Source organism: Argentina silus (genome assembly GCF_951799395.1).
Source record: "Argentina silus genome assembly, chromosome: 1".
Taxonomy (NCBI): domain Eukaryota; kingdom Metazoa; phylum Chordata; class Actinopteri; order Argentiniformes; family Argentinidae; genus Argentina; species Argentina silus.
The window spans coordinates 13422724-13434537 of record NC_139655.1 but is presented as its reverse complement, the minus strand read 5'-3'; the positions used below and the strand labels follow the sequence as shown (position 1 = coordinate 13434537).

At 42.3% G+C, this 11814-nt stretch overlaps 1 protein-coding gene across 7 annotated transcripts; it reads right to left on the bottom strand.

Annotated features, from left to right (window-relative positions):
• Nucleotides 1-3953: 3953 nt before the first annotated feature.
• LOC310809577 (uncharacterized protein) lies at nucleotides 3954-11605 on the bottom strand. 7 transcript variants are annotated; one of them, XM_083676914.1, is made up of 21 exons: nucleotides 11384-11604; nucleotides 11220-11301; nucleotides 10964-11029; nucleotides 10727-10786; nucleotides 10559-10603; nucleotides 10411-10467; nucleotides 9780-9845; nucleotides 9555-9614; nucleotides 9241-9312; nucleotides 8911-8976; nucleotides 8724-8801; nucleotides 8569-8634; nucleotides 8237-8314; nucleotides 8031-8108; nucleotides 7833-7886; nucleotides 7432-7494; nucleotides 7223-7303; nucleotides 5978-6017; nucleotides 5838-5889; nucleotides 5211-5625; nucleotides 3954-5014 (listed from the first exon to the last, which is right to left on the bottom strand). In XM_083676914.1, the coding sequence occupies exons 3-21, from the start codon at nucleotides 11021-11023 to the stop codon at nucleotides 4466-4468; spliced, it is 2040 nt and encodes a 679-aa protein (XP_083533040.1). In that variant the 5' UTR covers nucleotides 11024-11029; nucleotides 11220-11301; nucleotides 11384-11604; the 3' UTR covers nucleotides 3954-4465. The 7 variants fall into 7 exon arrangements, with proteins under 7 accessions (XP_083533040.1, XP_083533042.1, XP_083533043.1 ...); XM_083676916.1 differs by having other exon boundaries at nucleotides 11220-11271; XM_083676917.1 differs by having other exon boundaries at nucleotides 10964-11024; nucleotides 11220-11271.
• Nucleotides 11606-11814: the final 209 nt, after the last annotated feature.

Below are 11814 nucleotides of genomic sequence, written 5' to 3'. Positions count from 1 at the left end.
TTGAATAGGTGTACCTAATAAAGTGGCCGGTGAGTGTATACGCCGTGGTATGCTCCAAGAGTATGAGTATGCGCTACTTCCCTAAGATGTGAGCATGACAGTAGAGTATGAATGGATGAGTATGAATGGATGAGTATGAATGTATGAGTATGAATGGATGAGTATGAATGGATGAGTATGAATGTATGAGTATGAATGGATGAGTATGAATGGATGAGTATGAATGTATGAGTATGTTTGTAGGGTTAGGTCTTACTGTAGGTCCAACCGATAGGGAGCTACACAATACCAGATAGTATTGCTCCAGATAGATCTTGTTCAAAGGTCCTGTTCAAATATTGGTTTATTACACACACACACACACACACACACACACACACACACACACACACACACACATACACACACACACACACACACACACACACACACACACACACACACACACACACACACACACACACACAATCAAGTCTCATGATCGTCCCTTATTAGAGGAAAAAAACCAGATTTAAGGGTGATTAAGGTGAGAGATGTCACACCTACCAATGATCCTGTCCAGCCAGTTCTCCATCCTGAAAGGATTGTCACACACACTCACACACGCAACTAGGAAAGAATGCCAACTGTGTTTGGCACCTGTTTGAATACAGTTTCTGTTTTTTTATTATATATTTTTTTATTATATATATATATTTTTTATTATACTAGCGTCATAGTTTCATCCTTCGTCTGTGAACACACACACACACACACACACACACACACACACACACACACACACACACACACACACACACACACAGTGAACTCCTAGAAATGTCTGTTACAAGTATGTGGCCAGTGTAGTGATACTGGGGGAGTGGCACAGGTTTGACCAGTATCCAGGCTGGGCGCGACATGAAAACCAGTCACTTAAACATCAAACATGTTGGTCAAACATCAACAAAACAACATCTAGGCATGCCCGGATTTCTAATGTTGTGATAATGACAATACCCTTACATGCCAGAGGCTTAAGGTTAGTTAAGGAACAGGCATGCATCACTAAGTGACAACACAAAACACTAGCTCTTTTTAAATGTCAAGAATGTCCTTTTGACATTGCGATTATATAACCACATCTGTGAAATTTGAGACTGTTCACTTGATTGTCACTAAACAAACAGAGAGAGAGAGAGAGAGAGAGAGAGAGAGAGAGAGAGAGAGAGAGAGTTGCATAATATTTACCCTTTCTTTCTTTCTTTCTCTGTCTTATCCCAGTCAATACTACCACATACATTAAAATAAAGACTGTCACCATCTCACCTATTTTTTATGACCTGAGTACAGACAACTTGTCACGCCCTCCACTTCCACCTAGCCTGTGTCAGTCCCTCTCCCTCTTCCCAGTCTGGGTGTTAGTGTGTGGGCATCCCTGCCAGTTTGTCATAGTGCTTCATTCCTATACGTCCCAGCAATATCTCGCCTGTTGTTTCCTGGTTTTCGACTCGTGTGTATGTGTGTTTTTGGACTGTGTCTTTGCCCCTTTACCCCTGTCGGATTTTCATAGGACTGCCTTATCGAGTTTTGACCTCTGCCTGGAATACCCCCTGTCGGATTATCTGCCTTTCTTGGGACTGCCGTCTTGTGTATCGACCCCTGCCTGTACTACCCGCCTGCCTGCCTTGCCTACCTGCCCTGTCTGCTCTGCCTGCCCTGCCCACCTGTGTGCCCAGTCTACCCTGCCTTCCCATTTCCCCTTATTCCTTATTAAACACTCTATTATTTTATACCTGTGTCCTGACTCTGTGTGCTGCACTTGGGTTCACTAGTTCTGATACGTTACACAACTCAAGTCATGTTATGCCTACCCCAACGACGTTGACAATAAGGATTACTGTAAGATAGTTGAAGATAATGGAGTTTGTCATTCTGTTGATTCATGTATAAGCATTACCTAGCAGCTAATCTTAAACTGCTAGTGTCTAATGATGCCCTGTGATCTTGCTAAAAACATGAGTTGGCATTGAGTCAATGTCTTTGGTCCCCTCCCGGCTACCTTTGCCTTCCATGTCAGATTTTTTTAAATGTCATTTAACTCAAAGTAAGTGCGTGCTTCATTTAGCTTACAGTTTGCACTTTTGATAGTATTCCATTGCTTCCATTGTAAAAAATTGACACTCCTCAAACTATATACCATCCTCTATTGCAAAAAGTAAATGAGACATATATTCACTGTGGAATTTCTAAAATATTAATCTGGAGACCAGAGGTTTGCTATTCTTCCATTCAAAGTCAGTGGGGGGAAAAGGAGAACAATTATGGTCATGTCTATCAATAACAGAATAAGCAACAACCATACCTTTACCCTCAAACTATCTCCTTATAAGGCTGATTATGCATCTGTATTCCATGGAACTCCGCCCACCTACATTGGATCTATGTAAATGAGGATTTCTTCAAAATAAAAGTCCCCACGTTAAACTTGTTTAAGCATTTAGAAATAGTAAATATGGAAAAGGAACCACAAATTATATTTAACTTATATCTGGAAACAAACTATGTATTGTGTTAAGGGTTTGTAATTCTGGTAATATCCTAATTACCCTGATGAAGGACTGCCGGACTGCGTAGGGCATATATAGTCCCAAGGCTATATAGGCCTTTGTAGGACCAATCTACTCAGCAACACTTCTAGAATCTACCACAAGTGAGTTTCAACCATGAGGGTGTCATACAAAGTGTTTACTGTGGTCCAACAGTTCAAAGTGCCCCATCTGGACTGCATCGCGCAGCTATTATGCATGGTCCCTTAATGAGAACGAAAAAAAACTCACTTAAACCTGGCTGCTCCAGTAGTTTAATTTGGGCCGTGATTGACATAGCATAATCAGCCTTTCCTTTAGAGGTTCCTTACAGGTTACAGAGGCCCTATGAAGTTAAATAGAGTCCCGATCGAAGTTATATGTTGTAAGTCGCTTTTATCAACTTGAAACAGTTTGACAATTTTTTGGGCTGTAGATTCAGTGTCATATTTTCTCATTGGATCGAACACTCTCTTACCTCATGCCCTGGGAGCATGTGGTAAACATTAACTACAATGGAACTGTCTTGTGATATACTTGCTCATCCCAGAAGCCTGTCAGCACATCTCACAAAACCAGATCCTCCGGAAATGTTCTTCACCTTATGTCCTCGGTTGAAGTTTGGTATAGATCTTCTTTGGCACTAAGCCATGACAAACCATAAAAAAGGCTTGAATGGTCTCCAGTTCGTTTATTCAGATGTTGTGTTTCATACAGGGCGGTGAACAAAACAAAGAGAGCAGGGGTCAGTTTACCGAAAGCTTCAAAGTAGTACTTAATTTCTTACCGACAACCTGGCCACAAAGCCACAAGAGTACTAATTGTACAGTCAATCAATTGTGCGTTAAAGAACAAATTATTAAACAAAGAACTTTTCTCATCTAGGAGAGGAGTGGGCATGGATTTTCAAGAGATGAAATACAGCTATAACTTGGACCCCAGGTAATTTACCCACATAAACCAGATGTTGTACAATGAAAAGTCTGATGACCTGGTTGTTTATAGTCTTTTCATTTACAGTAAGTCATACTGTATGCATTTCAGAAATGAAATATTGATTTATCTGCAATTTGAAGTAGTGAAGTAGTAGTAAATCTGAGCTTTTCAGGAATCACACTGAACCTCTCACTCAACCAAGCTCAACTCCTGACTTTGAATAAGCAGCGTTTGTGACAGTGGAGAAGACTAATCCTCATGTGTTCAGTTTGGTTTTATGATGGTGACGCACTGATGTTCCGTTGCTGCTCAGACTGTTGATTCTGTAGCCATTATCACAAAGCCTTTACAACATCCATTCTAATAGCATTTTTGGTCAAATGAAACTGGTAAGGATGAAATAGCCCCAAGCACTTGGTTTGACAGGTACAACAACATTAAACATACACATTTGGTAAAAAATACCTTTATTACTAATAAGTATTAAATATAATGAATTACACAAACAAACTACACAGAAAAAAGCCCTTCATAAAAATACAAGACAAATAAAACATTTCAAATATATTAAAATTTAACTACAGTTTAAGTCAAACCCATATTTCATAGTACTGAATTGTCCTAAAATGTGCAAAATACTAGTTCTATGTGTAAAAATTGGTTCTAACTACATTAAGTCAGGAGTACAGGCTCAAATGATTTCAAACGACACGTGAGCACGGTTGGCTACATTAAAATATTCAAGGCACATTTTTGGCAGAAAAATAGCAGCACATTCTCTCTAACCAGAGGACAAAACTATTAGACACAACATATAGTTTGTTGTTTCTTTAGGCTTAGCTAACCTTTGATAAGAGAGTAACTGAATGTAACAAAAAGTAGGTAACCATTGGTCTCTTCATTTTTGGTCCAAAGCCTACAGTAGGTTTAGCAACTCTTCACTCCTCTCCTCCATCCTTCATTCACTCTTCCAGCTTGGCCAGTTTCTTAGGATCAGACTTCAACACATCATCCTCTTCCTTCTCCCCTTCTTTCTGCTCTTCCTCATCCTCCTCATCCACTTCCCCTTCCTTCTCCTCTTCCTCATCCTCTTCATACACTTCCACCTCGATCCCATCCATTGTTTTCTGCAGCTCCGCCTTGATGTGGTTCAGCTCCAACAGCCCGTTCTGCAGGTCTTTGCAAACCTCCCGAATCTTTCCAGCAAACTCTGTCTTGGCACCCTTGCGCAGCTCTAGGGAGTCCTTGGTGAGGAAGAAGACGTCCAGGGCCAGGAAGAGGCCTGACATCACCCCTGTGGTGATACTCATGACCTGGGCAGCCTTAGCTGCTCCGCCCGCCACGCTCAGGACCTGCACCGTACTGATCAGGCTCTCTGTGTTGATTAGCAATGCCTTGCCTGCCCGGCCGCCCTCCTTTATCACGTGCTTGACGTTCTGGTTCAGATATTTCTTGGAGATGCTGTCGGCGTACTGCTCAAACTGCCACTCCTCCAGGGTCTCCATGCCAGTCTATAGGAAGAGAGTGTGGGGGGGAGATGACTCAGTTAGATGTGAAGACAGAGGTACTGTTATTCATGAGCTACTATAATAAAGTTGATTTTGCCAATCTATCTGATAAGGCAAACCATCACCAACCATTCTCTCTCTCATTTACGATGGCAGTATGAACCTTTTAAACACTGGCCCACATGTACCAAAACCTCACCTGCACAAAGTCCAGACAGTCCTTGATATCCTTCATCTCGTCCTGATAATTCTGGATTATCTTCTCCACTTTTTTGCGGTCTGTTTTGGAATGCAATGTGTCTGTGATGTTAGCTGACGCGGATGCCACCCCGCCTGCCGTTGCCACGCCGATGCCCACCGCTGTAACGATGAGGGAGGTTCCCATGGTAAAGGGCGCCAGGATGAGGCCAGTGATGGTAGTGATGCTTCCCGCAACGCTGGCCACTCCACCCCCGACGCTCGCTGTCAACGTGTTCTTGTGGAAGATGTCGGCGGCATCAGCCAATGAGAGCAGCTCAAGGATGTGTTGCTGGAGCGATGCCCCTCGCTGGTTGAAGAAGCGGACAAAGAGACGGGCAGCCATGAAGACGCGGTCTGCTGCCTCCTCCACCGCCCTTGGCGGAGGGGAGAGAGAGAGAGAGTTTGTTCTTATTCAAATAAGCCTTGCCTTAAATATCCTGAATAGGTCAACCTAACCTTGAACAAATTCTATTGTGCTGTGCTACAATGGTGGCTGTTTGTCTTCAATGTTTGTCTTCCCTCTGAAATGTCACAATGAGGGACTGACTCAGAACACACACTGAGGTCAATGTAATAAAGGACTTACAGTTCTCCTTCATCCTCTTGAAAGTTGCTTGACTCATTCCACTCATCCCAACCTACAGTAAGATGAACAGAGTGGTAAGTTGTACAACAATGGGAGCACCACCACAGTTGAGCTCTATGTTGATAAAATGTCAGACATACCCTCCACTGTCCTCCACCAGTTGACTAGACCATCCTCATCCTGAGAATGACAAACCATCAGTCAAACAAGTGAAGTATGAATGGACAACAATGTGCAATTATTTCAAAGCGAGTCAAGGAGTGTTTCATAATGCAGTTTATACACTTGACAGGGGTTTAATACGAGCACACCGACATTGCAGGGGGGGGGGGGGCATGGTGTGAAGTGCTGCTGAAAGCCACTACAAAGTGGTGATAAGAGTGTGTAAAGGATGTTTGATGAAAGAATGGTTTGCCTTATCAGATTAACTTGATCTATTATAGCAGTGCATGAATTGCAGAGATGATATGTGGTAATGGTATAAATAAGCAGGTTATTTTAACGAAGACCAAGCAATGGGACAAACTACTATCTACTCTCATACTGTCATCATGAATTCTCTCACAGCGCAGAGAAAGAGGAAAATGTTTTAGCGCAGTCTGACATGAATTAGAGATTGAAGTTAGGAATTTTCATGTGAGACAGGAGTAAGGATGTTGGGTTTCAGTGGAATTGAGACTGGATAGAAAACAGCCTACAGTTGTTATAATTAAAACCATCATCATAGGGTGCGAATGTTCACATTTTCTGCAAGGGCAGCCTTATCTCGTTCACACAATATATTTTGTATAGCGCTTTTTGAGGGATCGTTTGAAGGGGAAAGCATGCTGGATGAATTGTCATGCTTTTGTTTGTTAATCGGAAACAATTTGAGCTTGTTGTACGCCGGTGTAAGCGCAGGTTGCTTTGAGTGGGGGAAGGTGAGCACATTTGTCAGCAAATGTGGGCTGATGTCATCTTCTGCTGTCCTACAGGGATGTAGGAAGTAGATTTCGTGCGGGGGCGCTCCCATCATAAGACAATGTCACTTCCTTTCAACTACCCAGCAAATCTATCGAAACATCTTTAAACCTTTTCCACCACCAAAATAACACTTCCAGTTTCTTCTGGAACTTCTTTTTCTAGTTTGTTTTTCTTCTTTTTCTAGTTTGTTGTTGATTTGTTTATCACACTACCTTGACAACAGTGGTTCTTTTGAGAACTATATTTATGAGTGCAGGGCAGAAACTACCACAATCAATCACAAAATAAATACTTTTATAAATGTATTGTTTTCTTGTCACGATTCTCTGTTTTGTAACTGTATAAAAGCTTTGCGTCAGGCCTAACAACACTGCCCTTAGCAGTGACCTTATTCACGATAAAGCACGGCCTCCCATACATACATCCTCACTCTCCAGAGGGTTTCCTTCACTAGGTACAGGCACTGAAGCCATCTCCAGTGGTTGGATCTCCACTGAGCTCTCCTGGAACACAAATACAGTGAGATAACACCCAAACACACACACACACACACACACATTTCCATGTACAAACAGTATTAACCAGCACAGAACTGTGAGTGCGCACAGACACACAGAGAGGGGCTCCAGACCTGTGCTGTGGGTTGACTGTCAGTATCCTGAGATGACCCTGCAGCAGCACCCTGATTAGAGTCCTGTGACACACACACACGAGAGAAAGGAAAAGACAGGAAGACAGAGGCAGAAAGGAAGTACATGTCTGTACTAGAAAAAGATAGAAGGGAAGTGCTGCTGAGATATACTGGTGTGTTTTGGTAGATTGAAGGTGCTCTTTGGTAAAAGGGTTTATTGGTACATACATTTAAAATGTGAAAACAACAAACACTATCAAGACTCCTTGACGAAGGCCAAGTTTTTATAGTTTGTTTTATTACACATGCCAGAATAAAAAAAGGCATTTTAAATTCATGTTCCTTGGTCCTCATTTTTTACATGTCTGTACTGTAGCCTACTGTATGTGAGATTAGGTTACCTTAGCTCCAGAGCCAAACAAAGCAGCAGGTAGAATCCTTCTGATCCGCAAGGTCTACAGGAGACACAGACAGAAACAAAAACAAAATACACAAACACACTGTGTCACTGTGTTGACAGGTTCTAACTTCCCTGGTCCTACAAAGGGTGTGATAGTCCCAAGGGGATGGTACAATAGTGCAGTTAGTAGGTTCAGTACCCCAAACATTCTCTTCTTTTCCTCCACTTGCGGGCTTTTAACGTCACAACTTGCATCATTGTCCATGTACCAAACAGTCTGTAACATGGATTAATTTAATCAAAATGAAGAGTTGGCTAGCCTTGTGAGTTGAATGCAGCTTCGTAGGTAAGACATTACAGGTAGGACATAAGTGTGATTGGGGGTGGAACTTGTGTGTTGTTTACCTGATTCTCTGTAGGGTTTTTAAACTCAGCTAGACTGTCAGTACTGGAGGAGCTATCACTGTGTAAGGACTGAGTCTGCTGAAGGGAGGAAAGAGAGGGAGAGAAGTAGTGAGAGAGAGAAAGAGTGATAATAGTTTGGCTTAATGGTTTATTATTGCAATTTTTGCATAATGTTCACTCCAAACATAAGTCTAAAATAACTCTTTGCCATGTGCAATACAGGTTGACGGTCATTCAGTGACATACAGTAACCTCAATGTCAAATTACCTTAATTAAAACCAAATATCACTAAAACCACCACCATCATCATCGTGATCATCATCATCAGTACCTGTGTCTGTGTTGTGGATTTGAATGGGTTGACTTTCTGCATCATTCCCTTAAACATCCCAGGATTCTGGAGAGCACCAGGCAAACCATTAGAGAACAACAATGACAGAACGTGTGATTATTTACTGGAAGTAAAGTAACGTGTGTGTTGTTTACCTGCTTCTCTGTAGAGTTGTTATTCTCAGCCAGGCTGTCAGCACTGGAGGAGCGATTGCTGTGTAAAGACTGTGTCTCCTGAAGAGGGAAGAGAGAGGGAGAGATAAACAGAGAGTGAAAGCAGTTTCATCGTCATCTTCGTAAATATCACCAAAATCATCGTCATCATCATCGCCGCCACCAGTACCTGCGTCTGTGTTGTAGACTTGAATGGATTAACTTTCTGCATCATCCCCTTGAACACCCCAGGGTTCTGAATAACAAAAGGGTTGAACGTGAAACAGAAATCATGTTAGCACAAAAGCAATAGAAACCTTTTTCTACCCACTATTCTTCTACTAACAAGCCTCAGGTCCTCTGCTGATGAATAGGGGGCAGGCACGGGGGTGGGGGAGGTGGGTTTGGGGGGGGGGGGTAGTTTTGTCTGAGGCTACAAAGACGATCAGGTGTCTTATTTTAAAGGGAGGTAACGTTAACCACTTGTCACCCCCATTAGGAATGTGTTTAACAGGTTTACCTGCTTTCCCTCAGAAAACCCTTCTGTTGCTTGGTGATCCACTGTGTCTGTGGGGGGATCCTCATTTTTCACCTGAAATAAATAAACAACAACAATGGGGACCAAATACAGATGGATTGGATAGTCTTGAACAGTAAAAGACTGACGGACAGTACGATGCTTTGGGCGCAGTATTTCAAAACGTTTTTTTGCTATCCAGGATCACATCTATCTGGCAGATCTTGAGTAGTATAGCCAGCTGGATCTGATCATTTTGACCCCAATTAAAGGTTTTCAAATACTGGACCCAGAGCATTGTGCTCATGTAGGCCTACCTGTGTAGTGGACTTGAATGGGTTGACCTTCTGAATCACTCCTTTCAACATACCAGGGTTCTGGAAAAACAGAAAGGCATCATGTGCCACTCAACTCTCTCACAATATGCAGAGTTTTCCATCTTTGGACAGACAATCAAATTTCTCTCTCTATGTAAAGCAATTTGAGCACTGTGAAAAGAATTACAATGATGTTATCCATTACCATCATTATCAGACACCCACCTGTGTAGTGTCAGGGGCTTTCCCCTCTATGGTCTCAGACCCTGGAGCCCTGCTGGCTGTAGAGGCCTGGGAGGAGAAGGAGAGGGATCAATGGTGATCTACGGTGATTGTAAGAAAAAAGGTGGGTAAACATACATTTATGTAAAAGGTGCGTAAACGGTGATTCTAATGACTAATTCAACAGTAGTAACCACTGTTTGATGTTGCTCATGTGGCAGGTGAAAGGCTGGCAGGTGAAACTTAAAAGGAAGAAAGAGAGCCGCACACTCTTGCTCCGATGCTAATTCATTACTTAATTATTCAGCTGCCTCCTTTAGGGTTGGTGGTCCTCTGTGGCTCAGTCGGTAGAGCATGGCGCTAAAAACACTTAGGTTGTGGTCCTCTGTGGCTCAGTCGGTAGAGCATGGCGCTAAAAACACTTAGGTTGTGGTCCTCCGTGGCTCAGTTGGTAGAGCATGGCGCTAAAAACACTTAGGTTGTGGGTTTGATTCCTGCTGGGACCATATATATTGAAATGTATGCACTCACTGCAATGTAAGTCGCTTTGGATAAAAGCATCAGCTAAATGGCATATATTATTATATTATAGGGTCTCAATCGCTTTTCTTCAGTGTTTTACTCATGTGGTTACCTGTGAGGTGGATTTAAATGGGTTGACCTTCTGCATTACTCCCATCATCCCAGTCCTCTGTGGGAGACACAAACACAGCTCATCATTACAAAATCCAGCCAGAATGTGAGAAGAAAGAATGTTTTTAACTGACAAAGAATCCACTTACTTTGGTTTTTGGAAGCTCACTACTCTTGTCGTCGTTGTTATTCTCCTTTTGAAAGCAAATCTATTTATTAATCAATTACTTCAAAAGTGGTAGAGAAGTGTGAGCTGTGTTCGAGATAAAACAATGTGTGAATTGTAATGAGTGAGTGAGTGTGACACTAATCTGTACCTGTGACTTACTGCCCATCTCATTCATGCTCTGACTGTGTGTGATGGGGTTGTTCAGCTCCTGTTGATAAATATTCTCTTCAATATCATAACCAACACACATCATACAACTTCAGAGAGAGACATAGAGAAGATCATTCAGTCAGGGTAAGATACAGAGATGTGACATGTGCACTCACACTCACACTCACACCATATTCTCTCACAGTAAAACAGAGATGTGACATCAGTGTCTTACCTCGTTACTGGGCCTTGGTGGGACAACTGGAGTAGCTTTGTCTCTTCTGAGCAGATTCATGCTGACCTAGGGACAGACAGACACAGAGACAGACGGACAGACAGAATATTGAGGTACAAGTAACGGACATCATCACATCAATGGGCCATTGGGAAATAAGGGAGCAATATATTTGAATGTTATACCACTCTTATGGTTGTTGCAAAGTGATATCAACTTTATTATTTCAGAAAGACAGAAAACTTATTATTATTACCTAGAGTAGTCTGATGTCTTTGATTCGTTTCCTGACAGGTCACCTTTCTCGGCTACGTCCCACAATCCGACACAGAGAATGACTTCAACGGAATGCAGAACAGTAGAGGGAATCACCAGAGCGGTACTACCATAGACTCATTACAACATGTGATTAGCGCTTACCTCAATGTGGTAGGATCGATGTAGGCCTACAAGCTCTTATTCTTATATATTTACGATACGACAGACAACAAGCAGGGGAAAACTGAAGTTTTGAAGCTCCGTCACTTCCCTTACGGGTTGTCAAACTGGTTTTGCGACTAGTATCTGACTGTCAATAAGCAGAACCTGGGAAGACTTGACTGCGGGCAACTTCTCTGATTTCAAGGCTCCACAAAGGTGAACAATGCACGACACTCTCGAGACCCACACTACAGGAGTTGAGTAGAGTTGGAGTCATGAAACATCCTTTTCGCTGCTTCACTAAAAGCACCTGGAACTGGGCGCGGTTAGCGCACGTGATCTCTCTCTCTCTCTCTCTAATAGTGAATAATAGTTTTCACACCATCCTTTCAAAATGATATCAATCTTTAATCACAATACATATTATTGTT

What these genes read in the sequence shown, in the direction of transcription:
- LOC310809577 (XM_083676913.1), bottom strand. Translation starts at nt 11,023, where the DNA reads ATGAATCTGCTCAGAAGAGACAAAGCTACTCCAGTTGTCCCACCAAGG. An exon ending in GGTTTTCTGAGGGAAAGCAG is followed by an intron (nt 8,977 to 9,240) that starts GTAAACCTGTTA and finishes TTTGTTATTCAG; the next exon opens with AACCCTGGGGTGTTCAAGGG. An exon ending in ACTGTCTGGACTTTGTGCAG is followed by an intron (nt 5,015 to 5,210) that starts GTGAGGTTTTGG and finishes CTCTTCCTATAG; the next exon opens with ACTGGCATGGAGACCCTGGA.